This window comes from Tupaia chinensis, unplaced genomic scaffold, assembly GCF_000334495.1.
Source record: "Tupaia chinensis unplaced genomic scaffold, TupChi_1.0 Scaffold000052_1, whole genome shotgun sequence".
Lineage (NCBI taxonomy): Eukaryota > Metazoa > Chordata > Mammalia > Scandentia > Tupaiidae > Tupaia > Tupaia belangeri.
Genome location: NW_006159510.1, coordinates 5,108,222 through 5,126,760, shown reverse-complemented (window position 1 = coordinate 5,126,760; position 18,539 = coordinate 5,108,222). Strand labels below are relative to the sequence as shown.

Here is an 18,539-nt window from a genome sequence, read left to right as displayed (position 1 = left end):
AAAGAGACCTCAAATGTATCCATAGATTTTAAAAAGACACAACACTAATATTACCTTGGTAGTTAGACTTGTCAACTGACTTTTTACTGCGGCACTATAGTCCAAATGACTGTGGAGTAATAGTTTCATTGTATGTTAAAAGGAAGTAATCCTCAGTCTAGAATTATTTACCTTTCAAGGAGGGAGTTGAAATAAAGAGTTTTCTGGCTAAATAAGATTTAAATGGAAAGAAATTCTTGATAGTTTGTATGAGGCAGAAAAATAATTTCAAATTAAAGTTCTGAAATGTAAGAATGAGCAATGAACAAAGGCTTGACAAATATGTGGGTAAAATTCAAGCATTAACTATGCGAAATGAAAGTAGCATTCAGTCTCTACAAAGGAAAAATGAATTAAGCTAGAGCAACCCTAACACCAACAGTAGAATCTAGAAACAGCACAGATGATCATAAATTGCAGATAGTCATATATTCATATCACATGCTACTATCCTGCATTGTAAATTATACTATAGATTACACAATATGAATTAATTTCAAAAGCGTAAAAGTTGCTGGAACCAATCGAATTACAAAAGAACACTTACAGCATGATTCCATTTATGTGAACTTTGAAACTGGCAGCATTGAACAGCATGTTTTGAGGGGATGCACGTGAATAGGAGATAAAAGTGTGAAGACAGAGAAATGGAAATGGTTTACACAAAGTTAAAGACGCTGGTAACTGGGGTCCATATTTGATGTGGTAGTTAAGGCATTGGACTCCCACATGGCTGACTGCAGTTCGGTGGCTTGAAAATCATGCTGAGCACATGTGCATCTGTGCATGCCCAAAATCCCAGGGGGGGGTGGAGAACAGAGGAGAAGGGATTAGGGTGAGGCCATTCCTCTTGAGGGATGATTTCTCACTTTTCCTCTCTCTGTCTCTCTCTCCAGTGAATGCACGAGCCCTATGGCAAAACAGAAAAACAAAACAAAACAAAATAATGAAAAAGACGTTGGTAATCAGCGTGGGTTGTGGGTACCACCAGAAGGCTTGGGTCCAAGGAGCTTTTGTAGAATGGATCCCTACTGTCTTCCTTGGCATAAATGGTGGTTTGACTGATATTTCATTTTTCAGACTATGCACATATTTTAAAGTACTTCTGTACATAATTCCTAAATAAAATATTATAAAAGAGTAAATGAGAGTCACGGAAGTTTGTTTGGAAAATAGTTGAGAAAGGAAGGGAAGGTGGGCAATGAAATGAGAGGATGAATTACACCTCCTTCTTCTAATTACTCTTCCACTGTCAGCAAAGCCTTCCTTCTGTTCCCAGGTCTGTGTACCTCAGTCACATTTAAGAATATTAACCCATTCTACTGTTTTGGGTAACCGTTCATCCAGTAATAATTATTATCATTTAGCTCAGCTCTTTCTTTTTAGCTATTTGTCTTTTATGAAGACTTTTCTGTGGCAGCTTATCAAACTGAAAATGATATTCTAATTACATGGAAATTACATTATTCAAGTATTATATGTGTTTAAGCATTTCTGTCAATGCTATAGACAGTATATTCTTCCAAGTATTGTTTGTGAATAAAATTCTATTAAGTGTTATCAACAGAATTTTTTTTTTGTATTAGATCATTGGGAAAGTCATAATGTATTTTTCTGTTTTTCTATGCAAAAATGCATTATGAGTTTCCTGATGACCCAAAAGAAGGCCTAGTTCTTTGCTTTTAATTTTTTTTCCAAGTAACTGAGAAAGTATATAATTTTATTGTGGCTATTTTTCTTTCTTTCTTTCTTTTGAAGAGGTTTTTGCTATAGGGTGTGTGCGCTTACCAGAAAGAATGAGAGAGAGAGACAGAAAGCAAGAAATCACCCACTGACACGCGCCTGGCATGAGTTTTAAGCCACTGGGTCTGGGACTCGAATCACAGTCGACTACATGGGAGTCCAGCAACACAGCCATTATGCCAACTGCTGATCCCTATTGTGACTGTTTTTTTAATAGATGAGTTTAAAAATGAGTAGGCTAGCCTATTTAAGGGAGCTGGATCACATGTGACTAAACATAGTTCAAATCCTGGCCTGGGTGACTTGAAAAACATGCCAGGTGCATAGAAGTCAATGCATCAAATCCTGATCGACTGGAGAACTGGAGAAGAAGGAATTGTGGCATGACCACACCTCATTGTTGTGTGCTTTCTCCTCTCTCTCTCTCTCTTAATCTGACAATTAAAAATAGAAAATGAAAGTAGAAGTTTAAAACACACACATGATTTTAAAAGATATGATAGTTTGATTTTTTTAATACTCCAGAGTTGTTCTTATTTATTCATTTAAAAAAAAATAATTTTGGGGGCCGGCAGATGGCGTGGTGGTTAAGGGTGCTGGACTCCCACATGGCCGAACATGGTTCAAGTTCCAGGCCTGGTGGCTTGCTTTCTCACTTTCTTTCTCTCTCCCTCTGTCCCTCTCTGGTCAAATAAAAATAAGTAAATGAATAAATAAATAAAATAACTCTTTAAAAATTAATTTTGTTCTTCATAAGTTATTAAATTTAATATAGATGTGTGTGCTCACCAGAGAGAGAGAGAGAGAGAGAGAGAGCGAGTGAGCAAGCTGCCAGGGTCAAGACTCGAACGACCATCAGTCATGTGGGAGTCCAGTGCCTTAACCACCATGCCACCTGCTGGCCCTGTTTTTATTTATTTTTAATACCTATCATGCCATGAATACATAGGGAATAGGTTCCAGAAGCTTGGGCTCTTTTCCATTGGTTCTTACAAAGTGTGCTTCTCTGGGTGGAGCAGGCTGGAGCTTTAGTTGAACCCAGGTACCTTTCTCTTTGGCTTCCTTCTTTTTCTGGTCATTTTCCTTCACATGTTTTCAGAAGCTATCTCTGCTCTTGGAATGCTTAATTTGCTCTATATACACATCAATTCTCTTGGCAAGAATCTTGCCCTTAACTTGTTTGTTTACAACACTGTCAACATCATGCTCGATAGCATTGTAGACTCTTCCAGTTTTGCCATGGAAACATCTGTGGGGCATTCCTTTTTGAACAGGAATTCCCTTGATTTCTACAATATCACCTATCTTGTAGATTTGCATATATGTACCAAAGGAAAAACTCTGTTTTCTAAAATGCCTAGAGGACATATATGGGTGCCTCTCCTGCCTAGAGAACATGTATCGGGTGCCTCTCCTCTTTCCCTTTGTGTTCCTCATTTTGGTGAATTACTGGAAGATGGCAATTCCAGCCAAAAGGAAGTCCTGATTTTTAATTATGCCATTATTTTTGAAAGACAATCCATTCAACAAAGTTCGGAGGTTACACATTGTAAAATTGTTAATCAGTGCAATTTTGAATGTTCTGCTAAATTCGTTTGTGTACTAATAATATTCAAATAAGCAGTATAAAAATAAAATTAGATTTGGTTTAGGGCAAGTAAGTGTGTATAAAAGGGAAAAAATATATCCACCAAATATTTTAAATAATGGAGTTCAAAATTAATTTTGAAGTTAAAATTTAATTTAAAATTTTGATGCATTCTATTAGGTTGTCAGAAAAGTCATGACTTATTTTTTCTATGTTTTTCTCTGCAAAAATGCTTCATGACTTTTTTGACAACCTAATGTTTCATGAGATATAGATTATTTTATATTTTTAACTGCTGAGGAATGGAGAAAAAGAAATGAAGATAATATCTGTAATTGGAGTAAGAATGAAAGGGGCACTATTGACAGTTCTGCTAATATAGCATGTAGACTGAACAATCCAGCAAAGATGGGCCCCCTCTCATCATGAGGAAGAACTGGAAGGTGGGTGGCATTTAATTTGCACATGTACGTTGTGTATATATGTGTGTGTGTGTATGTGTATCAAATAAGTATGCATTTCCCCAGTTGAAAACATTGCCTTTTATGGAAGTGGTATCTAAGTCCACCTGGCGACTAAAAGTAAAATAAAAGTTGGGTCAGCCAGGTGGCATGGAGATGAGTGCTGCTGGATCCCACATGGCTGACTGTGCGGTTTGAGTCCCAGATCCAGTGACTTGAGAAGAATGTCAGGCATGTGTGTGTGTGTGTGTGTGTGTGTGTGTGTGTGTGTGTGTGTGCATGTGCCCCAAATCCTGATAGCAGAGTGGAGGACAGGGCACTGCAGCATGGCCATCCTCTCTGGGGGGGTGAGTCTCACTTTCCCTATCTTTCTTTCTCTCTCCCCTCCTATCTGTCTTTCTCCAGTGAGTGCACATTCCATATAACAAAACTAGAAAAAAGTAAAAGTTCTACTTTACCAATTTTAATTAAAGTAACTGCATAAATAACAGAGATCAAGATCTAGAGGAATTGGGGCCGGCAGGTGGCATGGTGATTAAAGTCACTGGATTCCAACATGGTCAATTGTGGGTCGAGTTCCAGACCTGGCAACTTGCTTTCTTGGTTTCCCTTTTCTCTCTCTCTGACTCTCTCTGGTCAAAATAAAAAAATAATAATAACAAATGGAATTAAATAAATATTTTTTAAAAATCTAGAGGAACTGTTTATAACAAGGCATTTGGGGTAATCATGATAGAGAAATTCATTAAAGAAAAAGTATTTGTATGCCTTTACTATTAATTAAAAATATAACAGTAAAGAAAGGTTATTTTTAAAAAATTAATTAATCCCCATAAGATCTTCATTGTGTATCTATAGTCAATGAGCACTGTCAGTTATTTTTAATTATACAGAAAGTGTGGGAAATTAAGGCTCACTAGTTATGGTTAAACAGAAATTATGAAAAGTGTAGAAAAGCCCAATAAAAAGATTACCTCCCCTTGTCTGCTTTTTTCCTCAGATAGTCACTCTGCAGGTATGTGATGAATAAGTAGTTCTGTACACAGTGTTTAGAAAGTGGGACAGAACTGGGGAAAAAGGAAGGATTATTATAGTCTAGCCTAGATTCTTAAAAACAGTTACTTGTGGTTGTTACTGTGTGCCAGATCTCTCTGAAATATAGATTGGACAGACAGATACTGAGATACAGACTCGAGGGTGCTGATGTCTGGTGTACTGCCAATTTCAGATCACCTTAATCTAATCAGGAGTTGACATGATGCTAGACAGTGTCCTTCAGGTCATAACCCGAGGTCTGTGGGTTTTTACCAACATTCCCATTTTTGGTACACCTAAGTTAGAGTTTTTAATCTCCCTAGCCCTATTAAGTTGTCAAAAGTTCTGTGTACCTTCAGAGCCTCTTCCAGAACTGGCAGCTGCTTTTAAATTTAATTAATTAGTTTTTAACAGTTTGTTTGTTTTCCTACTTTTTGGTGGATATATTGATTTGAATAACCTAATCAACTCTCACTGGTAGCCGACCTCACATTTTAACATTATACTGTGAACATTTTGTTATACCAGTCAGCTTTTTGAAGTATTGATGATTGATTTTTAACTGTGTAGTATTCTATTGGATGGATATACCATAACTTATTTTACTATTATGAATATTTAGATTCCTTTTTTTGGGGGGGGAGAGGTTAGACTGAGAGAAATAGAGAAAGCGAGAAACCACCCCCCAGGGGAATGGCCACACTGCAATCTCTTCTCCTCAGTTCTCCTCTTGGGATCTTGGGCACACATGCACACATGCCTGGTGTGAGTTTAAGCCACCAGGTCCGGGACTTGAACCATGGTTGACTACATGGGAGTCCAGCGACATAGCCATTATGCCAACTGCTGGTCCCTAAATCCTTTTTTAAAATAAAGTTTAATGACAGATCAAAACAATGAGATACCACCTAACCCCAGTCAGAATGTAAGATTAAAAAAACAAAAAATGTTAAGTGTTGGCAGGTGTGTGGTGACAGGGGATCTCTTTTACACTGCTGGTGGGAATGTAAATTAGTTCAGCCACTGTGGAGAACAATTTGGAGATTCCTCAAAAATCTACAAATAGAACTACATATGATCCAGCAATCCCACTCCTTGGTATCTACCCAAAGGACAGAAGAATTCTTCATCTGAAAAGTGCTTGCACATCGATGTTTATTGCAGCATTATTCACAATTGCTAAGACATGGAACCAACCCAAATGTCCATGAACAGATGAATGGATGGAAAAACTATGACACGTATACTCTATGGAATACTTTTCAGCCATAAAAGACAACAAAATCCTGGCTTTTGACAGCAAGTGGAAGAATGTGGAAGATTTACTGCTGAGTGAAGCAAGCTAGGCTATGAAGGAGAGACATTGTATGTCCCCACTACATATACCGAGTGTTCGCACTCTGTGACTAAAACTGATTGACTAAAGGATATACAAACACAGTAAATGGGTGTAAATACCAGATATAGTGTGTGTGGAAGAGTAGGGCCTGAGGAAGGACATTTAGAAGAAAAATATGGAGGCAAAACATTAATGGGATAAAGAAATGTGTTATCAGTTGAAGATATTTTATAGTTTAATCAACTGGACTGGGGAGAAATGTTCACATATTGAAATAGTCACTTTCTAAGCTAAATAATGTGATTGTATAAAAGAAAATGAAATTAAAAAAGAAAAAAATAAAGTTTAATGATACAAAGAACATATTTCTATATAAACCTTGTGTCCCATCTCAAATTACTTTCCTAGAAGTAGGTTTACTGTCAGATAATGGGATCATTTATAAGGCTGTTGATATATAATGTTAAACTGCTTTCCAGAAAATGCTTTTTACCAATGTGTTCATGGTGACTGTCTCAAGATATCTTAGCAGCACTGAGAATAATAAATTTCAATACCTTGTTGATTTAACAAGAGTACATAGTTTTCTTATTGTTTTAGTTTTATGTTTTAAGAATATAAGCTTTCTGAGCTAGTGGGTAATGTAGTGTTAAGGCAGCTGGATCCCACATGGCCCTTAGTATGGTTGAGTCCCAGACCCAACGACTTGAAAAACACACATGGGCATTGTGCACATGTGTCCAAAATCCCAAAAGGACAAATGGAGGAAAAGAGATTTCAGTGTGACCACTCCCCATGGGAGATCCTTTCTCACTTTCCTTCTCTCTCTCTCTTTTTCTCTCTCCAGTGAGCATACATGCCTTCTAGCAAATTAAAAAAAAAAAAAGGGAACCAGCAGTTAGTGTAATGGCTATGTTGCTGGACTCCCACGTAGTTGACCGCGGTTCGCGTCCTGGACCTGGTGGCTTAAAACTCACGCCGGGCACATGTGCGTGCGTGCCCAAGATCCCGAGAGGAGAATGGAGGAGAAGGGATTGCCGCGTGACCATCCCCTCTGGGGGGTGATTTCTTGCTGTCTATCTCTCTGTCTCTCTCTGTCTGTCTGGTGAGCACACGTGCCCTATAGCAAAAACCTCTCCCCACCCCCCCAAAAAAAAAGAATGTAAAATTTTGTCATCTTTGTGATGTGTTTTTTCATTTCATAGTTTGTTTTTAATTTGCAGAATGAAAGTTATAGAATTTCTTTAGAGGCTAGAAAGAATGGGTTTCATATGTTTATGTCATAATTTTCACACTTATTATCTAGTCAGATATTTTGAGTCTTCTCTGTTATTTTCATGGCTTTTATGGTCAGAAAATCTTTTAGCATCAAGAAATTAAGCCAATAACTCATGTAGATTTATATCTTGAATGTTATGATTCTGATGTTTTTACTAGTGTTTTTTTTGTTTTGGTTTGGTTTTTCGGTCCCCTGAGTCAGTTCACTGTGGTCGTTTGGGAGCTATGAGGTGTTGAAATTGTGGGCAGTGCCAAGTGTTAAGGTGTTTATCCAAATTGTCTCAAAGGCACTTAAAATACATTTGTTATCTTACCATTAAAATGGTCGTTCTCTCAGACCTCTAGATTCATAGAATAGACCTGTTTGTAAGGGCCAAGAAGACATCATAAACATTTGTTGTGTGTTTTAACTAACAGGAAACATATCACGGCATTTTGTTGTGGTTCATTCTTCCACAGGATGTGAGCTGTTGATGTTGTTTTCATCAGTGTGCTTACTTCCCAATATAGTCGTTTCAGATAAGGGCCAGAAGTCTGTGAGGTTGAATCATTATTAGAAGGTTTGAAGGTAGATAATTACTTTCAGGAAATTATGACTCCTGAGATATGGACTCTCGAGATTTCTTGCTAAATAAACAGTGGGTGTTACCATTAGCTATATTTTTTGTTGTTGTTTTGTTTTGGAACATGCAGAATGATCTCAGGGGAGAAGTAATGTCGGTTATACAGCCTGTGGCTTGAATGCATCTCCACTCAGCAGCAATTGGAAAGTGGAATCTGGGGCCTCCGATGTTGGGGAGAAAATTACAGGAATAGAAGAATAGAACGGGAGAAAATGAAAAAGAGTTACTGAAAAAGTTTAGAGAAGCTAAAGTATATTAGCCACTTATATACCATTTCATGATTTATGCTTTTAAGTGAAATTAATATGCTGTTAAGTGAGATTAGAAGGTCACTGTAATGTATATCAAATCCAAATTGCTATTTTTGTCTTTTTTTTGAAGAAGATAAGTCTCTGTATTAGACCCAACAGTTTATAAGAAAATGAGAGGCTTAGAGTATCCTTCACTGGATTTATTAGTATTAAGTGTTTTCACATGAAGCAAACTAACCTGAGTACTTGGTGATCCGGGGAAATGAATATTGAATGGAACACCTTGTTACATTTGAGACATTGTATAAATCACTCATCCTTCAGAGTTTATTTATAGTCAGTTTAAGACCATCTTAAGCCTTGTAATATACTTGTTCTGCAATGCTCAATGGATCCCATTACTTCTCTATTTCCTTAATATCTCAATCCTAAACTTTTTAAGAAAAATAAGTGAGAATCAACCTTGTTGAATTAATTATTTTAGAAATATAGTATTTTTCTCAAAAGAGAATGAATAGGGAAAATAATAAGCCCTTTTTTCAATTTTAGGCATTACTGAATGAACTTACATTTCTTACAAGTTTATAAATGATTATAAATAATGAACACATATTCTTAGCCTATAGAGGACATTTTGAATACAAACTAGATCACTTAGTATTTGTCTTAATTTGACTAAACCCGTACTTTCATTCAGAAAATATAAAGGCATTAACTTACAGCTATTATATCCTCAGGGTAGAACCCTGCACACCACCCTCCAACCCTGCATATGCACATACACATACCCTGGCTGTTCTTCTGTTCCAGTCAGAACTAACCTTCAGCTATAACATCTCCTGATCCTTATCTTTTCCCTATGAAAAGGGCTCCCTAATTCCAAGCTGCTTTTCAGTGTATATGTCTTTTGTAGTCCATCAAAGAGCAAAGATAGAGAACAAAATAACCAGAAAATATTGTTTTAACTGTCTTCAGTTCTCTTTGAACTAAGAAAGTTGAGCGAACATGCTATTACTAAAACAAAAATTTAAAAAACTCTTCTTTGGTTATGTTTTAAATTATGTTCTAAAGATTTTTGAGATGATAGTGGCTTAGAAAACCCTTTGTGGGGCGCATGTGTGTGCGTGCCCAAGATCCCGAGAGGAGAATGGAGGAGAAGGGATTGCGGCGTGACCATCCCCCCTAGGGGGGGGTGATTTCTCGCTTTCTGTCTCTATGTCTCTCTCTGTCTGTCTGGCCCACCCTCCAACCCTGCATATGCACATACACATACCCTGGCTGTTCTTCTGTTCCAGTCAGAACTAACCTTCAGCTATAACATCTCCTGATCCTTATCTTTTCCCTATGAAAAGGGCTCCCTAATTCCAAGCTGCTTTTCAGTGTATATGTCTTTTGTAGTCCATCAAAGAGCAAAGATAGAGAACAAAATAACCAGAAAATATTGTTTTAACTGTCTTCAGTTCTCTTTGAACTAAGAAAGTTGAGCGAACATGCTATTACTAAAACAAAAATTTAAAAAACTCTTCTTTGGTTATGTTTTAAATTATGTTCTAAAGATTTTTGAGATGATAGTGGCTTAGAAAACCCTTTGTGGGGCGCATGTGTGTGCGTGCCCAAGATCCCGAGAGGAGAATGGAGGAGAAGGGATTGCGGCGTGACCATCCCCCCTAGGGGGGGGTGATTTCTCGCTTTCTGTCTCTATGTCTCTCTCTGTCTGTCTGGCGAGCACACGCGCCCTATAGCGAAAAACCTCTCCAAAAAAAAAAAAAAAAGAAAACCCTTTGTGTGGTGAAAGTTTGTGGATGAAAATATATCTAGGAATAATAAAATATATTGGCATTCTTATTTTTTAAAAAATTAGCAAATAGACTGGAGAGGAATGTCCTCAATAAAAGGTTATCCTCAATAAATATGTGCCAAAACCCTATAGCAAGCATCATATTTGTATTCATGGTTATCAGTTTGTATGGATGAATTATATTTAAGAATAATCATCTTTAAGTATCATACTTAATGGTTAACTACCAGAAGAATCCTTGCAAACTCTAAACAAAACAAGGATATTCGTGATTGCTAACTGTGGTGTTCATTTTACAGGGGGTCCTAATCAGCTCCTTAAGAAAAGACAAGTTCAACAGATTTTACAGAAAACTTAGGACTAATAACAGTTAAGCAAAGTTGTTCAGTGTATACCAGAAACCACCAACTGAAAACATAAGATAAAATTCGTTTTTCAAAAGAAACAATTCATATAAAATACTAAGAAAAAAATATGAAGAATGTGAAGGAGAAAAATGATAAAACATTACTAAGGACTTGGAAGAATATATAAATACATGAACAGATGTGCTAAATTTATCAGTAGAATGACTTAATACTGTAATGCTGTCCTCACAGTAGTTGAAATTCATGGAACAGAATTTTAGTGTGAATCTGGACACACTAATTCTAAAGTTATTATAGATGAATAAAGGACTAAACAGAGCAGTGATGAGTTTGAAAAGGAAGGAGGGGAAATACACAAAGTTGACAAGCTTATGTAGGAGAATTGTTTTATTTCACATGTTCTAGAGAGAGGGTACGTAGTAGTTACTTCTTATTTTAAAATTTATTTGTCTTATTCATGATAGCCTGTGTGTGCACAGTAGAGAGAGAGAAAGAGAATGATAGGGTCCCCCTTTCCCAGCCCTTCAGCTCTCCGGTATCTAGGGAATGAGCATACATACCCAGTGTGTTTTCAGGCCGACTTGGGGATTTGAACCTGTAGTTGACCATGCAGCTTTTGGCATGCAGTTCATTTTGAGCTTTTAAAAGTAAAAATAGTCTTTAGTAATAGATGCACAAACAAAATTTAAAAGAGTATATGTACTGTGGGGAAAAAAACCAAACAAACAAAAACAAAACAAAACAAAACAAAAAAACAACTCTTCCTCCTATCCTTTGTCCCGTGAGCCAATCTTAACAGTTTCTGGAGTGCAGATACCTCTAGAATACATTTTTGTATATAGAAAAATAATTATATAGTGTTTTTCAGAAATAGTGTAATCTTAAACCATAATTTTTTGAGAGCATATCCTAGAATTTTTGTCATCTTAGTACCTATACCACTGCTTCATTTCTTATAGACCATATAATAATTCTTGGTATGATTATATTATAAATTTTTTAATCAGTTCCCTAAAATATATATTCGGATTATTACCTTTTCTTGCTGCTAGTAATGTTATTTGCCAGCTTCCTGGATTTATTTCTTTGGCAATTGGCCTTTTGAAGTATTCTGCTATTTTCTGTAGTCAAGTTTTAGTCATTTATATTTTCTTAGAAAATCATAGTGTTTATCTTACATTTTTGCATAGAACTGAACAAAGTGGTTGCTTATGAATATTTTAATTTCCTTTTATGTAGCTATATCTCTGTGGACATTTCTTAGTTTGTATGTCTGTGCTTTGTGTCTTCACTGCTGATGAGATTAGCTAATGATACTTCTCTTTTATTTTTCCTTAAGAAGGAGCTGGGTGAATATCATTAGTTCTACAATTTGTATTTTTTAACTAGCATAGTATTAACTTTTTCATTACTCTTTTTTGATCTTTTGCAAATGTTGACCTTTTTTTTGACTCAGTGGTTGTTTGTGAAAATTTTCTATTTGTTATTTTATCTGGTTTAATTTTATTGTGACTAAGAAATCTATGTCATTTATGGACTCTATGAAGTAATGTGATCTTTGTGGTGATTTCGTAAACAATTTTTTAATAAATGTTCCTGGGACCTATTGAAGGTATTTCTTTAAGTTAGCTAGATATATCTTATTAGGTAGGTCTTCTATACCCATACTTAATTTTAGTCTACTAAATGTCTTGTGAATTGACAAGTCACTTAAGGTTTCACAATTTTATAGTTCATCCATAATTCCTGTGTTCCTTATAGTTTTGCATTATAACTATAACCCTGTTTGCTTTTTCTAAAAATGAGTTTTGCCTAGGATTCCAAGTCCTGTATATTGTAATCTGGGTTCTTGGTTCATTTGGATTGCATTAAAAAAAAATTAAAGAATTTTAAAAAGTTATTTATTTTGTACAAGTGACAGAGAGAGCACCCTTAACAGGGTCCTATGCCTCAGATTCCCCGCTCCTGCACCCCGGCTTCCCAGCCAGCCAAGATCCTGGGCCCATGCACCTGGTATATATGTATTGGCAGGGAAACTGAACCCAGTATCCTCCCTATGGATCCAGCATTGTGTGAGCAGTGTGTTACCAGTGTACCACTGCCTTGCGTTTTATAAAAAGCTTTTTTTCTTGAGGGTGGGGTGGAGGGAAGGGGAGAGAGACAGGTACCCTTGACAGGGTCTTGCTATGTTGTGATCCTCTGCACAGCTTCCTAGTTAGCCAGGGTCACAGAGGTGCACAGGTGTGCCCAGCCTGTTTAGGTAGACCTGGGAACTGAACCCAGCCTTTCCCAGCATTACACAGCAGCACTCTGTCACCTGCACCTCTACAGCTGGGCCTAGATCGCATTTTATGATATACCTTTGCCTGTTTGATTTCAATCTTTCTGAGTCATTATATTTTTCAATTGTTGACCATAACCACTATTGTATTAATTTAGAAGACAAACATGTTTGGTTTTGGTCCTCATTATATTTAATATGCTTTCTGGTTTTATTGTTTCTTTCATTGTTTTTGTGTTTTACCATCTCATGTGTTTTGTGTGGGTTTCTGCAGAGCAATTGTGTTTTTGTGCTGAGGATTAACTCTAAATTGAAGAGACAGTCTTAATTCCTAAGATAGTTTTTAAATTGATTGTTTACTGGAAACAGTGGGGAAATTAGTACGTTTTCACTACTACCCTTCCCTACTTTCTAAGCTTCAGTTATTGACTTTTATATATCAAAATATATTTATACCTTTACTACAAGATTTATCGCTTTTAATATTTTGACTATTAGTCAGAAAAAGTGACAAAATGAGTGTAAACAAAATCCCCCCTTCCGTTCCTACATCCCCCATTTTGTGAATTACAGCATGTGTCCGTTGTCAGTGTTAATGTTCAGTTCTGTTCCGTAACCATGGACTACATTTCTTTCAGTCTTAGTCCTTATGTAGGTGAGAGAAAAAACAGGCAGAAAACAGAGTGAGTTATCTTGCATATACTGAAAATGCAAATGCTCATCTTTAGTCTCTTTTTTCAGGGAATTACTGGTTTTCCATGTTAAAATTCTTCATCTGAGTTTAGAAGGTTCTTTAATGTTGAGTTTTTGTATTTTCAAGATTGTTGCTTTGATACTTGAATGACACACTAATCAGATCTGAAATTCTTATGTCATACTTTATTTCCTTGAGTATGTGATAGGCATTACCCCTCTGTTTTTTTAGCATGGGATATTTATCTGGAGAAGGTTGAGGCCAGTCTGGTTTGTCTCATAATTTTTTTTTTTTTAATCTGGATGTTATAAGGACTTTTTGAAGTCCAGTAGTTTACCGGAGATACATACACACACACACACACAGACTCACACACAGATACACTGATTTATATGTGTGTGTGTATGTGTATACATATGTATATATCTCCACATTGTGTGTGTGTGTGTGTGTATCAGTATTAGAGTTTATTTGGAGGAGAATGGAAAGTGGCACACATTCAACTACTTCTGTAATGTTTCAGTTTAGTTTTAGTTTTGCTATAGAGCACAGGTGCTTGCTGGAGAGAAGCAGAGGGAGAGAGTCAGAAATCACCTCTCCCACCTGCAGGGGGTATGGTCATACTGCCATACCTTCTCTATTCTAGGGATTTGGAGCATGCATGCCCATGCATTCAGAATGTTTTTCAAGCGGCTGGTTCCAGAACTTTTGAACCACACAATCAGCCATGTGGGTCCAGCCATCTTAACCTCTATGCTAACTATTGGCCCAATAACATTTTAATTTTTAAATAAAGCAAAATATGCCAGATGTTAATGTGGGTTAAATGTGACTGATGACTACAATGGAAACTATAGTAATGCCTGTGTTCCAGGGTCTATTTGGACTATTTCTTTTTGTTTTATTTACAATTAAATACAATGGGGCCAGCCCTGTGACATGGTGGTTAAGGAAGCTAGATCCCTCATGGCTGACTGTGCCGTTCTCGTCTTGACCCTGGCAGCTTGAAGAACACCCCTTGAATGTTTGCGTGTGTGCTCCAAGTCCCAATGGGATGCAGAAATGGAGAACAGATTGTGGTGTGACCATGCCCCAACGCGAGGTGCTTTTGTCTTCTCTCTCTCCGTTGAGTGCATGTACCCTCTGGCAGAACAACAACAAAAAGATCAGAACATTTGTGTGTTTCAGCAACTCAATCCAGAGTATATGTAGTATCTTCAAAAAGTTTATGGAAAATGTATATTATGAAAAAACTGCATAGATTTCAAAAATTTTTTGCACAGAAATAATGGACTTTAATTCCATTTTTTCCATGAACTTTTTTTTTTTTTTTTAGAGGTTTTTGCTATAGGGTGCGTGCACTTGCCAGACAGAGAAAGACAGAGAGACAGAAAGCGAGAAATCACCCCCCAGGGGAGATGGCCACGCCTCAATCCCTACTCCTCCGTTCTCCTCTTGGGATCTTGGGCACGCACGCACACGACACGTGTCCGGCGTGAGTTTTAAGCCACTGGGTCTGGGATGCAAACCACGGTCGACTACGTGGGTGTCCAGCAACATAGCCATTATGCTAACTGCTGGTCCCTCCATGAACTTTTTGAAGTGTCTTCATAACATGCACTCATGTTTTCTTTGTGTGTTGACAACTACTAGGTCATTTCTTTATTTTCTCTGGTATCACTTCCTGGGTTTGGAGTAAAAGTATTACAGAACACTTCCGTAGTGATAAAGTCCTCTAGTTGGGAATTATAAAGTTCTAAAGTCAGAATCTGCAGAGTAGGAGGTCATTGGTAATAGTTCCAGAAACCAAAACTAAATGAACCGTTTGACTAAAATCTGTTAAGTGATTTGTATTCGCTGGTTTGGGACTCTTTTGAACAAATACTATTTTCTCGACAAACAGGATAAAACTTAGGTTTTAAAAAATACCACGATATTTGGAACAGTTAAATATTAAGGGCTCTTTTTTTTCTTTCTTTCAACAGGGCTCTCATAAACACGAGTCATAATGAAAGTGAAACCAATCACCTCCATTTTCTTACTTTTATTAATTTTTACTTTTCAACACTGAGGGATTTTTAAATTTGTTCTTCCTCTGTGTTCAGGTATATGTCTCGAGTCCACGGTATGCATCCAAAAGAGACCACCCGTCAGCTGAGCTTAGCTGTGAAAGATGGTCTTATTGTCGAAACTCTGACAGTGGGCTGCAAAGGTTCAAAAGCTGGTATTGAACAAGAAGGATATTGGTTGCCAGGAGATGAGATTGTAAGTATATTTTATTTGATGAACTTAGAGACTTCCTGTTTTTGAACATTGCTTAGATACAAACTATGGAAATTAATTTTCAGAAGTTTAATTGTATTTCATTTTAACATTTTATTCACATTAAGGCTCTACACTGGTAGTTTTTTTTTTTTGTCCCTACTGATTATTTTGGAGATTACAAAGAGCCTGCTTTTACTGTCTATGTTACCTTGAATTAAAAAACTAAAAACAAAAAAAAAATAAGAAAACAAAAAACAAAAACTTTCTAATGTACACACAATTAGTTGCATTCCAAGTGGTTTTTCAGTAAAAATTAGGAAAAAATGTTTCAATGCTGGGTAATCTTGATGCCATATAGACAGACTGAAAAGGAAACATTGTCTTAAGGACAACAGTCTCACTTTGGGATGGATGGCCTCAGACCCCAGGCATGTTCAGTGGGAATTCTGTGTTAGAATATAGAAGTTCCAAGTGGATTCTGTGGGCGGCCAGCATCTTCACTGACTGAAGACCGTTGCAGATTTTGTGCACTAGAACAGGAGACACATAAGAAAGACACAAGTTGATTCTTTATGTTTTACCTGGTTCTTTGACTCCTTTTTAAGTCAAGATATTTTTAATCTTCTCATGTTTCCTTTCTCTATATAACTTTATACTCAGAGGCACATATTAAATACATTTTTATATGTATATGTAAAGATTGGTTTCATGTGTAATACTTTTATCTTCCTACTTTATTTTCTTTTGACATTTTAATTACCTTGATGAGAAAGGCCTTATTTTTTCTTTATTATTATTATTATTTTTTTTACAAATGAGCATCACTTGAGGTGATAGGTTTTAAATATATAGATATTGATTTTTAATATTGGGTCATCGGAAAAGTCAAGGTGTATTTTTCTATGCAAAAATGTGTCATGACTTTTTCGATGACCTGATAGTTTTTAGAACGAATGCATGTAGTAACTGGATATTTTGAGAGTGTTTTGTCATGAATTCTAAAAGTTTAGAGAATTAATTTCTAAAATCATAAACATGACGTACAATATTTGAAATAGTTTTTCATCTTCCCAGAACTTGGCATTTACTTGTTTTCTTTGCTGTATAGCAGATGGGCCAGCAGACATAGCTGTCAGGTCTGAGGGTCGTGCACCCACCAACACGGTTTCTGTTGGGAGCTGGGTCACAGAAGGAGCTGCAATTACGTTATGAACCTAGAAAAATGGTTGCATTTTAGCGTGCTTTTTAAAGTTAATTTTATCTGTGCTTTCTATGCTTTAGAAAAGAGAATTCCCATTTCCCACAAATAGAAAACAGCGAAGAAAAAATTCTTTACTTTCGCTGATCTCATTTGGTTTGGGCAAAGTATTCTTGAAAACTTAAATGGAGATATTTCTAACAGAACAATTTTTCCCTTGAGTCTCCTTAACGAAACATCAAACTAAGTTGCAAGTTAAGAAACTTCAAGTGCTAAGACATAAAAATAATGTCATGTGATATAAATCTGTTTTCATCAGGCAGTTACGAGGGCTGTTAATAATTGATAGTTTATTATGCACTCAGAATATTCCATATTATATAAATTACGAAACTAACCCCCAAACAGTTGGAAAGTGTAGATTTAGTGTAAAAGACTAAACAGATAAATTGTGAGATATTATTGATACATATTAATAGTAAGTATAACTTAATTCACAGGATTTTGGTTTATGGATTATGTGTACTTTTTTTTGTAAAAGTGATTTTACTTTACTTTTTAGATTCGTACTTTCCCATATGCTTTCTTCTTCCGCACATTGAGGTTTCTTTGCTCAGTTTAATTCAACAAGCAGTTAATGAGCTTAGCCTGTGTTCATCAGTATATTAGGCTCTTTATTCTATTTTTAATTTTTACATGTTCTTAGTGCATTTATTTTTAGCATCATCCTTTTTTTTTCTAGATGAAATCTTAAATGTAAATAAAAAACCCACATTTTTATTCACAAATGTTTTAATACTATATATGCGTGTGTAACATAAAAGCACAAAGGAAAAATTGTACCTAAATTATAAAATATGTAAATATTTATAATTCAGAAGTAATGTAGTATAATAGAAAAAGATAAGGTCTTATGTGTTACAATACACAGGAGTTTCAGTTTCATTTCAAGCTTTCACTTATTTGTATGACCTTGACGATATTTCTTAATCTCTTAGATTCTCAGTCCTCAGCTATATTAAGGGTATATTGATATTTATTTTATTTTATTACCTTATTTATATGCGATTATCCATATAAAGTACATAACCATGTTTTCAAAGCAATTTTAAGTTTACATATTCCATGAGAGATAAACAGACAGCCACCTCAGGCAGAGTCCTCACACCCAAGCCAGCTGGCCAGGATCATGGACCTGTCCACGTGAGTCCAGTTGTATTACTTCTGTGTGACCACCTGGCACCTCGAAGCAAGTTTTGACCAGTGCAGAAATAGGCTTAATAGTTATCTACTCTACAGCAAAATGACTATACTTAATAGTAATGTATATTTCAAAGTAGTTAAAAGAATGGATTTTTTTTCTCACCACACACACACACACACACACACACACGATAAATATTCAGGTAATGGTATGCTCATTAGCCAGTCTGATTATTCCAGTATGTACATGTACTGAAACATCACATTGTACCCCATCAATATAGACCATTACTAATTGTCAGTTAAAAATGAAGTAAAACGGCCCAGGCACAGTAGTGCATGCTGACTGATGCTTCTACTCATCAGGCGAAGGCC

At 36.2% G+C, this 18,539-nt stretch overlaps 1 protein-coding gene across 8 annotated transcripts in view; it reads left to right on the top strand.

The window, feature by feature from the left end:
• The window catches only part of ZMYND11 (zinc finger MYND-type containing 11), a 132,428-nt gene that overhangs the window by 71,403 nt on the left and 42,486 nt on the right, over positions 1–18,539 (top strand). For all 8 annotated transcript variants that reach the window (XM_027775421.1, XM_006141345.3, XM_006141344.3 and 5 more), the window contains exon 3: positions 15,604–15,763. In XM_027775421.1, coding sequence (XP_027631222.1) covers positions 15,604–15,763 — 160 coding nt within the window. The remainder of the gene's footprint in view (positions 1–15,603; positions 15,764–18,539) is intronic.